This window comes from Olea europaea, unplaced genomic scaffold (assembly GCF_002742605.1).
Source record: "Olea europaea var. sylvestris unplaced genomic scaffold, O_europaea_v1 scaffold1019, whole genome shotgun sequence".
In the NCBI taxonomy this organism is placed as follows: Eukaryota; Viridiplantae; Streptophyta; class Magnoliopsida; order Lamiales; family Oleaceae; genus Olea; species Olea europaea.
In genome coordinates, this window is record NW_019227515.1 from 33,059 (window position 1) to 48,888 (window position 15,830).

General features: G+C 34.5%; 1 protein-coding gene and 1 long non-coding RNA gene across 3 annotated transcripts; one reads left to right on the forward strand and one right to left on the reverse strand.

The window, feature by feature from the left end:
• The first annotated feature begins 1,228 nt into the window (after positions 1 to 1,228).
• On the forward strand, positions 1,229 to 10,623 carry LOC111372621. The gene is made up of 9 exons (XM_022995003.1): positions 1,229 to 1,865; positions 1,896 to 2,051; positions 4,313 to 4,981; positions 5,074 to 5,135; positions 5,351 to 5,414; positions 6,686 to 6,741; positions 6,802 to 6,865; positions 9,082 to 9,648; positions 9,756 to 10,623. The coding sequence occupies exons 1-9, from the start codon at positions 1,506 to 1,508 to the stop codon at positions 10,419 to 10,421; spliced, it is 2,664 nt and encodes an 887-aa protein (XP_022850771.1). The 5' UTR covers positions 1,229 to 1,505; the 3' UTR covers positions 10,422 to 10,623.
• A 1,504-nt stretch (positions 10,624 to 12,127) lies between these two features.
• On the reverse strand, positions 12,128 to 15,291 carry LOC111372631. 2 transcript variants are annotated; one of them, XR_002698805.1, is made up of 3 exons: positions 15,133 to 15,291; positions 13,974 to 14,033; positions 12,128 to 12,883 (listed from the first exon to the last, which is right to left on the reverse strand). It is a non-coding gene; the product is annotated as an uncharacterized LOC111372631 (long non-coding RNA). The 2 variants fall into 2 exon arrangements; XR_002698804.1 differs by lacking the exon at positions 12,128 to 12,883 and adding an exon at positions 12,999 to 13,210.
• Positions 15,292 to 15,830: the final 539 nt, after the last annotated feature.

A 15,830-nucleotide genomic window follows, 5' to 3' on the forward strand; every position in this document is an offset into this window, starting at 1 on the left:
TTTATTGAGGTAATGAATAAGATAATGATATCTAACACTAATGGCGTTGAACACCAGTTTAGGTGTTAGCGTATTGTATATCATATTAAATGGATCATAATTTCTTTTATTTCATTGAATTTGTAATTTAATGTCACTAATAATATTAATTAAATTGGTGTTAAATATCGTTCTAAATTCACCTAATGATATTTATTTTCATAAATTCGTTTGAACCTTTTTATATTATTTTGAAATTTTTGTTTAATTAAAATCATAAAAATAATAAAATATCATCTTATAAAACCCTTATATTATAATCATAAAATATCATTTTCAATTGAAAATAAAATAACAATGGAAGGATTACTATTAGTGGAAAAACAACACATTATTTTAATTATAATTTTTTCATGATATGAAAAATGAAATCTTATTTTTTATACTTTGTTTTAAGTATTGATTTAACAGATAAAAGTATACAAGAATTTCAAAATAAATTTCAATACCTATCCAAATATTATTACATTACAAAAGAAAACAAACTTAAAATTACCAATAAAAACACAAACAACCAAAATTATTAGCTTATAAGCAAAAAATAATAATTAATTAACATATAATCTGAGGAAGGATTTGTTTGATTCGCGAGAGCAGTGTACTTTTGAGAGATTTCAATAAATTTAAGAAATAGATTCGCTAACCTTTGCAACTAAGCCCCCGTTTGGTGCACATTATTTGGGAAAATAATACATTTTTTCCATCAAATCAGTCTACAATTTTTGACTTCAACACTCTAAGGTAGGACCCATGATGTGATGTTTAAAATACATTTTTATTGAAAAAATGAGGAACAAACGGGCTCTAAATATTAAAGAACCCATATTGCAATATAAAAAAGGATAAGTAAGAATCAGATTAGATGTTGATACTTGATAGTGATTCGATGAATATAGTGATTTTTTTAAATTTTCAAATTATATTAAGGATGTATTTAAAGTAAGATGAATATATAAAATTTGTGTGGATTTATAATGTTTAAACAAATGAATTTAATAAAGACAATATGAAAATTTGACATTGACGAAAATAGTAATTTTTTAAAATTTTAAAATTTTAATAGAGATGTATATATTGTGGAATGAATGTATAAAATTGTGATCCTAAATAGTGGGACCCAAAAATAATCGTATGCCTTCTTGAGTTCTTTTTAGACGGTTGAGTTCTTAATCGCGCATCTTTCAAAAGAATATCGCTTTTCAAAAATATTATTTCCAAAAAAAAATTACATCTTTTAATTTGCTTTTATTACGCAGTGGACAATTTATTGGTTTCTACTCTGTACAATCACAGGAAGGGAGATTGATTCTTGAGCTTCACCACACAGGCGCTCTCCAGATATTCCGCAAAGAGTGATTTGCAATTCACTCCCGTCATCAGAAAAGTACAACTTCCATTTCTGCGATTATCATTTCAATTCGGGTTTATTCATCTAGATTCCCTTTTTTAATTCTAGACTAAGAGAAATGGTGAGGTTTTCTGTGGGTGGATCAGAAGGCGAAGAAGATAGGGAATCCAATAACAGAAAAAGACCCGTCTCAGAGAATTGCCGAACCTACATCAACGGTGGATATCAAGACATAGACGAACATGGATCATACTCAATTAGATTGTCCAACAATAAACCTCGACCCTCTATGACCTTCACCAAGAAGCCTCGATTCGCCATCCCCAGCCCCAGTCTTAGCCCCACCCCCAAGGCGGCCGCATGCGCCACAACCTCTGCTGCTTCTCAGCAAAGATGTAAAATACTTGAATATAGACTATTTGGTAGAATCAATGACGGCGAAGAAGAAGAAGAAGATGACGATGAGCATGATGGTGATGAAGAAGAAGAAGAAGAAGAAGAAGAAGAAGAAGAAGAAGAACCTATGGAGGAAATGGAAGAAGAAGCACATGAGTCTTCAGATAAAGAAGATAAAACAGATGGGCAGCTTTCTGTGATATTATCGGACCCTGAGGTGCTTGATTGCCTCATTTGTTTTGAACCCCTCACGCTTCCCGTCTTCCAGGTTTTCCTCTTATTTTCTCATCTTTATTTCGTTTGTGTTGTTATCTTTGAGCGTGTCTTTGACTTTCTAATTAGTGTAATTTTCTTGTTAATTTTTACATGATTCTGTGCTGAATGGTCACTTGGCACGTATTTAGTTGAAAAAACCATAGAGGGTTATTATTATTTTTTGGATTGCCATATGAGATCATTTCAGTAGAGAGCCTTTGTATATTTTGCCTGTTTTGACCAAGTGAATGTGTTATTTTTCCTGCCACGAGCATCTACTATTTGAATTTTTGTACAACATTTGACATTGTATCAGTTGCAAAAATTTGGCTGTACTACCTAAGAACGGACCAGGATAGACGTGTGGGAAGCCCAAAGGGTTATTATTTTAGTTGGTGTTCAATAATTAGAGCATAGGAGTGTGTATTTTAAATTTGTAGATCATTTGGTATCTGTTTATAAGGAGTTAATCATTTGAGAAATAAACATACAGAAACTGGTATACATTGCCTGTTTGTAAATGAGGCGAGTTTCTCTTGAAGTGACTCAGGCGTGAAGCTTCTGAAAGCTTAATTTTCTATACTTTGAATTCAACTGATTCTTGATTTTGAATATCTATTTGCACCAACTTGAACTAGGGTTCACGCTCAACCTCGCACACTTATGTAAGGAGATTTTTTTGCTTCCCTATACACATATATGTACTTGTACGTTGATACTAATTGATTTTATGATTTAACTTTTAAGTAGACACTTGTTTTAAACTTGGAGATAAAAACATTAAAAATTTGATTTTACTTATAATGTTGCTTATATAATTAAATTACGAGCGTTTAAGAACAAATGTGTAAAATTTGTCATTGCTTGACAAGAACGTTGCACTATACAATTGTGTCAAGTGTTGTTGCAAGGAGTATTTAATACACTTTTCATGAAACAGGTTCTTAACCAGTTGGTTCCCTTGAGAACCTATTGTGGCTGCAAAAGAAAAGGAGTAGAAAAAGGAAAGAGGACATCTTTTAGCAAAGAAAAAAGAAATACATGCATCTTAAGTTGAAATATTCAGCTGCAGTTATTAAGTTCAGAACCTGTTTGACAATTTCTTGCTTCCATTTTCTGTATGTTGGTGTTTCAAAGAGTGATTTGAAAATTTGTGATTTGGCATTTTGAAATGATGAAGCTCTATTTTGGGAGTCTGTCAGAAAAGTGAAAAGATATGACGCTGTACTTGTCATTCGAAATAAATTATGGTGTAGACTAAGTCTACCATCGTGATAATCCATATTGATAAGCCTGGAATATCCCACACATTTTTTAATGTCTGGAAAATAATGGAGAATGATTTCATTTTTGAATAGTAAAGACATTTTCCTGTCAATATACTAACAAACGACATCTTTCCATCTGCAGTATTGCCATCACTCAAATTCGTGTCCCGTTGCCTCGTTCGCATCTGTGAAATACCTACCAATGTTTCAAATTGGCCATTAGACCCTTAAAATCCCCATCAACCCATAAATATAAGACGCATGACCTGATTGGGCTTCCATGGCAGGTGAAACAAGGTAATTGCAGAATAGGTGAAGTAGAAGGTGGCGATGACAACAATGGAGTGATGCTTGGTGGCAGCAAAAGATTGTTGGAGAAGTCGGAAGATATTATTAAGTTATCAGGGAGAAATTGTTATCCTAAAATGACCTTAATACTTCAATCATAAATTAACAGAAGTTATTATGACTAATTAGTCATGCTTACAACCAGGTTATAGTATTGAATAGCAACAACTTTCTAGTTTTTGTCGATCTCCTGTGCATTTGATAGATCATTAATGTCTTCCTATTTATCTTGACTAGCTTACTTACAATTGTTTTTCCATGATTATTTCAATATGTTTGTCATTGTACCTGGCTCTTGAAGCTAGTGTATTGAATAGGTTCTTCTTACAATTTCGCAATATCACTCCACTAATATGAGAAATGGGCTGGGATACGCGACGCAAAAAGTCAGCTGGCTTAAACGTCTGTATGTTAGACTTGATATCTTTGCATTTGTATTTGTTCATTGATGGAGGCATACGTAACATGTAATCTTGAACAAAGAGTAAGTTGGTGCACTGCTTATGCAAGGGGTGTAAGGTGCACTTTGTTTGGCAACATCAGAATTGTCCCTTGTTCTTTATGTTATTAAGAAACAACATATTTACTTTCAAGCTTTGGAACAACGGTACGGAGAAAACTGTTCTAATGTGTTTCATTTTTCTGAATTTTAATCTAGTGTGAGAATGGGCATATAGCATGTGCACCCTGCTGTACCAAGATGTTAAACAGATGTGGAAATTGCTCTTTGCCTATTGGTTACAACCGTTGCAGAGCCATCGAAAAGGTTGTTGAATCAGTCAAAATCTCTTGTCAAAATGCTGGTTATGGCTGCAAACTGAAGATAAGTTACAGTTATAAACTTGATCATGAGAGAGCGTGCATTTATATGCCTTGCTCATGTCCCCATCTTGCCTGCAACTATGTTGGCTCCTTTGAAGCCTTGTATACACACTCTGAGATAAATCATTCAAATTGTTCACAGCGATTTCATTTCAGTTTTACCGTCTCCATTTCCTTGGACAAAAATCAGGAACAACTCTTTCTTCAAGATAAGACTGAAAGGACACTTTTTGTCCTTAATCGCTCTATCGATCGTCTTGGAAGTTTATTTAATGTTGTTTGTATTGGACCAACTTCAGCGAAGAGAAGATACTCTTATACTATTACAGCAAAAGATGGTAGAGAGAGCTCAATCAAACTAGAGTCAGTTGCAGATAACATGCCAAAATGGATTACACACCCTCCTGGGAAAAAATATCTTCTGGTTCCGAATGATTTTGTTGGTTCTAGTGGTAGGCTCAACTTGGAAGTTATTATATGGCATCCCGATGAATCTCCCGTGGCAAACTCATAATGTTGTTCTGGCCCCAAAGTAATCAAAGATGTTGATGGATCTAAATTCACTTGTTATGTTCTAATAATCGACTGTAACTGTAGTTAAATGCTATATGTATTTGTGGATCTTCATGTTATTATTACTGGTTGAATTGGTTTAGCTTGTGATTATGCCCTCTTTTATGTCTAATAATGCTTGATAGTCTGAGAAATTATTTGCTGCTAAAGTTTACATAGGCAGTAGATGATGCTTCTTTGTCTAGGTTATTTTTGGGCCTGAAATATTGAATCAATTACAGCACCACAGGACTGTTCAATTGTAAAAATTGTAGACTTTTTATGGACCTCATGTAGTTCTTTTGGATGTTTATGTTTTCAGGCTTGAAATCAAGGACTTGACAGTCCCCTCAATTTCTCTTCATTCTGATCGTTTTCTTTATGAGGTCCCTGTTTCGATGACTTGAGCCTCGAGGAATATTATTGCTGTTAATGAAATGTCTGCGGAACGTAATATTTTGATGACACATAATTTTGATGTAAAATCGTATTTGTGAAAGTATTAAGCGCCTGAATGTTCGGATGCATTTTATTCGAGATAATATTTGAATAGAAACCATGTCTTGAGAAATATCATTTTGTATAATGAAAATTTATTGGATTGTGATGCCAAACAAGTCTCGTGGCAATCATGAGCCTTTCGGCGCTTGTTTGTCTCCCAATTTGGAAGAAAATATAGAGTTTTGAATAGTAGTTTTTGGAGAATGTGTGGTTGAAATTTTTTAAAAAAAATTATTGATTTGTATATAGAATATTTTATTGTGTAAATGTGTGATGAACAATGTTACTGTGGTGAACAATTTCTTTTGTTAAAGGATGACAAATATGGGCTTCGTTGCCTTTAGGCTGAAATCTCACAAGATCCGCCAAAATCATCATTATGTTTTCAACAGACATCTCTCATCTTTTAAGCACTCTCTCTTTCTAAAGGTGTGCTTCGACCTTGTTTTTATATGAAGAAAATTTTATTTTGTTATTGATTTGATTTCCGATAGCACTTCGTGTGCGTAAGCTTGAGTTTGGTGATAACATCGATTGCGTGAGATAAGATTCCCAAATTCTAAACCTTATACGATGATAGAATTTTTTAGTGTGATTATAAATTTTAGGCTTGCTATTCCATTTTGAGCTGTGTTTCCAGTTGAAATAATATAATTATTGGAAAATTCTATTTGTATATAATTATTGCATATAATGGTATCCATAATGTGATGTGACAATCATCCGATTGTTGATGTACAAGTATGAGATTTGAATTAAAGTTTGGATCCAGTACCACATGTAATTGTGGACACTATATACATGTAGCACTTTCCATTAGAGATGGCAACGGTTCGGTTTGGTTCGGGGTCGGTTCGGCCAAAACCATCACTGAACCACCAATTTTTTGACCATATCATAATCGCACCATAAGCACGAAAGTCGATTCGGTTCATATCTCGATTCGACTCGGTTCGGGTCGTTAATAACCACGAAGATAAATTATTTTTAATTGGTCCATCGATCGAATAAAAAGAAAAATGTATGAAAAAAGTCAATGAAAACAAAAACATGATACTAACTCATTGTAGCAAACAACATCTCAAATGAAAATGCAAAAAATATCTCAATTCTCAAATAAGTTTATATAGGCAGTAGATGATGCTTCTTTGTCTAGGTTATTTTTGGGCCTGAAATATTGAATCAATTACAGCACCACCGGAGTGTTCAATTGTAAAAATTGTAGACTTTTTATAGACCTCACGTAGTTCTTTTGGATGTTTATGTTTTCAGGCTTGAACTCAAGGACTTGACAGTCCCCTCAATCTCTCTTCATTCTGATCGTTTTCTTTATGAGGTCTCTGTTTGGATGACTTGAGCCTCGAGGAATATTATTGCTGTTAATGAAATGTCTGCGGAACGTAATATTTTGATGACACATAATTTTGATGTAAAATCGTATTTGTGAAAGTATTAAGCGCCTGAATGTTCGGATGCATTTTATTCGAGATAATATTTGAATAGAAACCATGTCTTGAGAAATATCATTTTGTATAATGAAAATTTATTGGATTGTGATGCCAAACAAGTCTCGTGGCAATCATGAGCCTTTCGGCGCTTGTTTGTCTCCCAATTTGGAAGAAAATATAGAGTTTTGAATAGTAGTTTTTGGAGAATGTGTGGTTGAAATTTTTTAAAAAAAATTATTGATTTGTATATAGAATATTTTATTGTGTAAATGTGTGATGAACAATGTTACTGTGGTGAACAATTTCTTTTGTTAAAGGATGACAAATATGGGCTTCGTTGCCTTTAGGCTGAAATCTCACAAGATCCGCCAAAATCATCATTATGTTTTCAACAGACATCTCTCATCTTTTAAGCACTCTCTCTTTCTAAAGGTGTGCTTCGACCTTGTTTTTATATGAAGAAAATTTTATTTTGTTATTGATTTGATTTCCGATAGCACTTCGTGTGCGTAAGCTTGAGTTTGGTGATAACATCGATTGCGTGAGATAAGATTCCCAAATTCTAAACCTTATACGATGATAGAATTTTTTAGTGTGATTATAAATTTTAGGCTTGCTATTCCATTTTGAGCTGTGTTTCCAGTTGAAATAATATAATTATTGGAAAATTCTATTTGTATATAATTATTGCATATAATGGTATCCATAATGTGATGTGACAATCATCCGATTGTTGATGTACAAGTATGAGATTTGAATTAAAGTTTGGATCCAGTACCACATGTAATTGTGGACACTATATACATGTAGCACTTTCCATTAGAGATGGCAACGGTTCGGTTTGGTTCGGGGTCGGTTCGGCCAAAACCATCACTGAACCACCAATTTTTTGACCATATCATAATCGCACCATAAGCACGAAAGTCGATTCGGTTCATATCTCGATTCGACTCGGTTCGGGTCGTTAATAACCACGAAGATAAATTATTTTTAATTGGTCCATCGATCGAATAAAAAGAAAAATGTATGAAAAAAGTCAATGAAAACAAAAACATGATACTAACTCATTGTAGCAAACAACATCTCAAATGAAAATGCAAAAAATATCTCAATTCTCAAATACAAAATCCAAATTTAACAAACAATATTCAATAACTCAAAAAACTCCAACCTCAATTCATATTCAATCTTTATTCTTCCCCACAACTCTTACTAGCATACATCAAAACTCAAAGTTGATTTCTATATAGCATATAAGAAATGTAAGTAGAGTAATAAATCAATAATCCATAATGTTCTTAACTGAAGATTTAAACAAAAAAATGTACCTCTTCGTCAACATCCTTGTCACCAAACTTTCGTTTCTGTAATTAAAGAATTCATTTTCTTGTTTATGTGTTGTTTAGGCCAAAAGTTATCAAAGAGGAGAGAAATTAAAGTCATTTATCTCTAAGCAGCCACCAACTGTAAAAAACTGAAAATTCTTAATATACTTTGGCCAAATCTTGTGTGAAATTCACAACAAATTCAAATAGTCAAATACAAATTATCAAAAGAGAAGATGAGAAGCACACCAGTGACAGAAGCTTGAAGGTCGAAGGAGAAGAAAATAATGCGGAGGCAGACGAGACGACAGTCGGCACTCGGCAAACCCAGAAGGCAAAAGCTGAGATTCCAATTTTCCAATAAAACGTTTGTGCCTTTGTTTTAGACTGTTAGAGTTCAGGGTTGGATACTTGGGTTTAAATTTAATTTGTGAATGGGCCAGAAATTTTGGACTAAAGAAATTAAGTAATTAACATAGAAAAAATCAAAAAATTATGGAAAGCCCAATTATTATTAATTTATTATTTTTTCTAACGATTAATTGATTCGGTTCGGGGCGATGTCGTAAATATCGTACCCATCCCGCTCCGAACCGGTTCATTAAAATCAAATATCATATTCGCCCCATTGCACCATCGATTTGGTTAATCGCGATTTTCGATTTTGACGATTCGACTTGCCATCCCTACTTTTCATAATTATAATCCTTTCTTTTTCTAATTACGTATTACAGGTTTAATAAATTCATTTTTATTGTTTTTGAAAAAAAAAAAAAAATCATTCTTACACAGAAAGGAGCCTTTTGATTTTCTTCTCTGTGCCCCATGCTGCTTTCTTCCTCTATTTTCACCTTTCACGTATCTTAATTTCTCTGCCTAGTAAAAAAATGGGGAGGTCTTCGGCGCGTAGATCTGAAGGCGGAGACAGTGATTCAAATAAAAAATGGCCCGTTTATGGAAAACGCAGAACATACACAAAGAGTGGAGATAGACCTAGCAAGAAAAATACGGGATCCTCTGTAGCTTTATCCGGGAATCCTCGATTCTCCACCCCCGTAGTCACCAGCTCCTCTACCGGCGCCGAACGCGCTACTACCTCTGCCGCTCTTCAATTAAAAGCACAACAAAGAATACCGGGAAGACAAGAAGAACCCATCCTAGTTAATGAATCTGCGGAAGGAACCGAAGAGGACTCGGAGGAAGAAAGTGAAGAGGAAACAGAGGAAGAAAGTGAAGAGCCTAAAGGAGAGTGTAGCCTTAAAAGACAGGTTTCTGTAATATTTCCCGACCTCGACTTTCTGGATTGCCCCATCTATCTTGAACCCCTTGGGCTTCCCGTCTTTCAGGTTTCTTCTTTTCTCTTTATCTTTCCATCTCTAAATGTGATGTATTTTTAGCTGTAACTTACGAATTAGCATCTTTTTCCATATTTCTTGATTTTATTTTAATTCAGTGCAAGAATGGGCATATAGCGTGCAAATCTTGCTGCACGAAGATGAGGAACAAATGTGGGAGTTGTTCTTTGCAGATCGGGCTCATTCGTTGCAGGGCCATCGAAACGGTGATTGAATCAATCAAAATCAAATGTCGAAATGGTTGCTACGGATGCCCGGAAACAATGCTTTACAATGAGAAACTTGGGCATGAGGAGGCATGCGATTATGTGCCTTGTTCATGTCCTCAACTTGATTGTGACTATGTTGGTCCACACATTGGATTGCTTAAGCACATTGAGGCAGAACATTCAGATTCTTGCGAGGAATTTACTTTCGGCTGTAGCATCGGGCTTTCTTTGAACACAAATCAAAAGCAAATCATTCTTCGTGAAACAAGTGAAGGTGTAGTTTTTGTCCTCAATCACTTCATTGAGGATCTTGGAAGTTTGATCAATGTTGTTTGTACGGGACTGACTTCAGAAAAGAGAAGATATTCTTATCTTCTCACATCAGAAGATGGAGAGAGCTCAATCAAATTAGAATCAGTTGCAGATAACGTCCCAAAATGGACTCTAAGCACTCCTCTGAAAAATTTTCTTTTGGTTCCGAAGAATTTTATTGCTTCCAATGAACAAATCAAACTGAATGTTACCATATACAGAAGCACCAATGATCCCCTGTAGTTGCATGTGGTTCGTGATGTGCTCCGTTAGTCTGTTTTGATGGATCGTCATGGTATCATTAACGGTTCATTATGCTTCCGTGTCTAGGTTGCAGTGTTGAAATTGTAAGGGATAGACCTCTTTTTACTTTGACATGGCTTAATGGCTACTGCACTTATTTTGTTACTTCTGCATATTAATGCTTCTAGGCTTCTTTCTTGCATTTTATGCTTGTTTGGATGATTTGGGAAATATTAATAGTGTTAATTAAATGTCTTTGATCTGATATAATATTTCCTGATAAATTTTCTAATTCGACATTGTAAGAACTATCTAACATGAACAAAGTAGTCCATTTTTATTCTCGCATCACTTATTTCCCTTTCCTTCAAGGCTTCACTAAAACATGTACAACCTCGATGCATTCTACAATAGACGAAAACATGATAAAATCAGTAAAATAATGGGTAAGATAACTCGTTTCTCCATCATTTCCTTGGATGAAATGGCTAAGATAACTTTGTAAAGACTCACCGGACCTGACTCATATAATGGATCCTTTCTGTCGGCGCTGATCTAGGCGTTCTTGCATTGATATATGGATGAATGGATTCCTAAAAATCAGGCCAACTGCCGATGCTGTCCTGGCTTTAGCTTGTTGCACTACTTTCTAGCGTGTTAATCGACGCTATTAAATACCCTAAATACAAGTCCTCTGCATTGTGCGTACGCCACACTAGTCATTCATAAAATAGTATAAACATACTAGATATATTAATTTTGTGCAGTTGACAAAATGAGGATGAATACCCTTGAATAATTTATTCGGGTATTGGTTGCACCAAACACTGGATAAGGATTAGATATTATAAATTAATGATTATTATATATAATACGGTAAGCCAAATGTGTCCGCAATGAATAAAATATTCTTTTGACAATGAAGCAAACTATATACAATACCTTTCACGATGACATAAGAATATTGTTTTTATTTTTTCCATTTTTCTTGATTTTACTCTTGTGCAAGACGTGCACATCTTGTTGCATGAGGATGAGGAACAAATGTGAATTGGTCTTTACGTTCAATGAAGACTAGAACAAAGAAGGGACACCTCGGACATACCCACTGAATGCTTGGGGAACCGAGTAACCAAAAGTAGCGTCAAAATCTCATGTAGAAATGAATGCTTCGGGTGCCTAGAGACAGTACTTTATGATAAGAAACTTGAGCATGAGACACGTGAATTATGTGCCTTGGGCTCGTTCGAGCCATTCCTTTATCTAATTATCTAATTCGTGTCCTCATCTTGTCGTGCGATTATGTTGGCTCACCCATTGGCTTGATTAAGCACATTGAGATAGAACATTCAGATTCTTCTCAGCAATTTACTTTCAGTTGTATCATCAGGCTTTCTTTGGACACAAATCAAAAGCAAATCATTCTTCGGGAAACAAATGAATATATGATTCTTGTCCTTAATCACTCAATCAACCCTCGTGGAAGTTTTAGTTAGTGTTGCTAGTACACGACGAACTTCAGAAAAGAAAAGAAGGTGGAGAGAGATCAACCAACCAGGAATCAGCTGCAGATAATGTACCAGACAGTTTCCATATGGAGGCCTCGATGATAGCCTATATTCGTATCTGGTTTTTGATATACTCCGCTAGTCTGTGATGATGGATCGTCATCATGGTATGGTTAATGGCTGAGTGTGCTTCTATGTCAAGTTTGTTTAGATTTTAATCCAGTGCAAGAATAGGCATGCAAACCTTGCTGCATGAAGATGAGGAACAAAGGTGGGAGCTTTTTTAGGACTGGAGAAAGAACAAATAAATATGGCACTTCGTCCAAAGTGTCTACCATGAATTTAGAAAATGCTTTTAGTACCGGAGAAAGAATTCTTGATCCCTTCCGTAGTTCTTTTACCGTGAGGATTGTGGAGGTTTTGGTATGTACTCAAAATTGGCTAAAAGAAACTCCAAGTATGGAGAGATTCTACATGGAAGATGTCGAAGAATACAACAAATTAGATAAAGATAATCAGAGTTTGAATGAAGTAGTACATAGTTCTCTCTCCCTTTCACTTGCTGCTGCTGACCCAATTAATTAAGCTTTTTTCATTTTTCATTTTTTTTTTCAGATTTTATTTTAAGAAATTAAGGATTGATTTGGAAGTCTTAAAATTTTAGTATTGAAATCAGTGGAAAAACATTTTTTAAGGAAACGACCAGACCTGACCTCTGCGGATTGGGTTAGGTAGGTTTCAAGTATCGAACCAGGTCGGTTCGATTTAAAAACTGTCCAAAAACGACCAAGTCGGTTGGGTCTGGTCGGATGATCACTTTGCATTTCTTAGCCGATGCACCTCAAGCCACCATGTTTTGAGTCTAAATAATTTATATGAAATTCATATGAATATACGATAGAAGCAGTGTATAAAAATTACCTTTGCGAATAATCGACTCCCTGTATGAAGAGGCTGTAAAAAGAGGAACATTCAGGTGAGAATTTGTACAAAACCAACGTTCTATGCAAAACCAACGAAGTGCTATGTGATGAATGTGCAAATCTTATAGTTATAGATGTTCCTTTACGACAAATGCTAAACAAGTGAAAGGATGGAACATTCTCATTTTTTGAACCTTAATGCCATCAATAATTTGAGCATATTAGAAATAATGGTAAAGAAAGAGATGCACTTTCTGAAAACAGGATCCAGAATTTTTTCCAGAAAAGATCCGTACCCTCTATATATGATTGCCCAGATCACAAGTGAATGGAAACTCAAGAGGTTAACTTGCTGGTTCTTGGAAAACAACATTAAAATCATTACTTCATGTAACTTTAGGAATTGTAAACCTAAGAGCAAATTTAATATTATTTGCATAAAATTGATACCGATGTTAACAATATCATCGTGAACTACTGTTCACAAGCTTGTGATTGGTTTTAAACTTCAGAGGATGAATTTTGGATATTAAAATGACATCAGTGCCTTCAAACATTAAGACCATAACCTCTATGGGCTATGTGAGTCTTTGAAAAAAGGGAATCCATCAATCCATATTATAACCAGGTCTAAAATAACACAAAATTATTCAACATAAAAGTCAAATCCAAAATTTTCATCACAAGGACGATTATACTGATCTCTGGTGCTATGATGAACACAACCATAAAAGTCTCTATTGTTTCACTTTCACTTCAAAGATTTACAGATAAAACTTATTCTAAAATCTAAGTGTCAATTTGACAAAAATATTGGACCATAAAACGATTTCTCAATAATTGAATGTTGACTATGAGCAGATATTCCGCTTTCGATGGACAAGATTCATCATGCACATGAGCATTTTCAGTTGAAAAAGTTATACCAATGCTGTCCAGATCTATTTGCAAAAACAAGCTTTTAGTTCTATGTATAAGTACTAAACTTTTCTAGCTAGAAGCATAAAATCTTAGTCTATGGGACCCACATATCATGATTAGCATTTCTGGTCATAGCAGATCAGCATTCATTTGCAGCATGTAGAGAAAATCAAACAGCAAATAGGTATAAAAAAACATACCTCTTCTTCACAGAGTTTGACAAAATGCTCTTCTTCTTGATCCCATTTTTAAGCAATGACCTGTCACAATATATTTAACATATACGTCGTGTTAATCTTATAAGGATGTTTTTTCATCACATATGAAAGCAATCAATTGGAATTTCACATGGTGAACAAGTGAAGAAACAAAGCTGTAAGAAAGCGATCAGTTTGGTGAACAAGTGGATAAAAGGGGTGCATCAGAGAAGCTGAAATAATCAACAAATTCTGTTACGAGTATGACTCAAATAGGAGTCTTTTGAAGAGGCGTATTCGACTTGGACCAGGAAAATATTAACCAAGGGTTTAAGAAAACTAAGTTGAATAAGGAAACAAAATTCTATTGAAATTGAGTCTCCTAATTGTAATACATTTTATTGCCTTTTATGTCTCTTCTAGGGTTGGCCTATAAATGCGAGGCTCATTTGGTCAGTTTGTAAGAGTAACATGGAAGCAGTATTGCTAGTCTGTCTTATATTCTCCATACTATTAAATTAATAAACATCGTTTCTCTACGTTTACCCTTTGTGTTCTTTCTTTACAAATTCAATCTTGTGTTTTCGTGGTGTGATCTAGTATACTTCAATATTGTCATTAAATCTTGTTCTTTATAATCCGGTTTGAAATCAACGTGTGTTATTGGAGCTTCTACACCCAACAAATTCAACTGACTCAACAAAGCTTTGTATGCATAAATCCTTAATAGCAGTAACTTATAAGGTAAACATCAAACTGCCTTCATCTAATTCATTTCTTGTATTATTTTTCTCTGAAAAAGAGAACTTAAGTAAGATTATTTCTTTGATGCCATGCTAAGAGTATCCAAATTGAATAGTCATTATGAACAATTTCATCATCCCTGCAAATTGCTTCGACAGCAGAGGAAACGATTTGAGGACAGACGACCTACTTTTGTATTGCATTAACACGTCTGGAAGGTTATCTTCAAATGGGTATATAGCATTGACACAAAAACTTCAAGGAGATAATAGAATCGGCAGGAAAGAGAAAAATGTCTGACAGAAAACTAGAAGACAGATTTGATGTGCAAAACAAGAGAGAAATCATACTACAAACTGTGATACCTTTGAAGAACAACATTAGAAACATAGGAGGTTAATGAAAAAAGCTGTGATACCTGTGAGAATAAAGAAACTGATAATTGGGGAAAACTCATTGCCTTCCCTACCGAAGCACGTGCACATTATCAATTAGTAACTCCACATTTATCAAAAACAACGGTTTAATCCTAAAACATATAGTTGATTCCGGCGGGAGGCTTTCCAATTATATGAATATAATTCTCCCATATAAAAAGTACGGAGTATAAACGTACCAGATATATTAATTTTATACAGTAGACAAAATGAGGATGAATACCCTTAAATAATTTATTCGGGTATTGGTTGCACCGAACACTGGATAATGATTAGATATTATAAATTAATGATTATTAGATCTAATACGGTAAGCCAGATGTGTCTACAATGAATAAAACATTCTTTCCACAGTGAAGCAAACTATATACAATACCTTTCACGATGACATAAGAAAATTGTTTTTATTTTTTCCCTTTTTCTTTATTTTAATCGTGCAAGACGCACATCTTGTTGCACGAGGATGAGGACGAGGAACAAATGTGAATTGGTCTTTCCACATTGGATATGTTCAGTGAAGACCAGAACAAAAGAAATGACACTCTGGACATACCCACTGAACACTTGGGGAACCGACTAACAAAAAGTAGCATCAAAATCTTGTGTAGAAATGAATGCTATGGGAGCGTAGAGACAGTACTTTATGATAAGAAACTTAAGCAGGGTACACATGAATTAT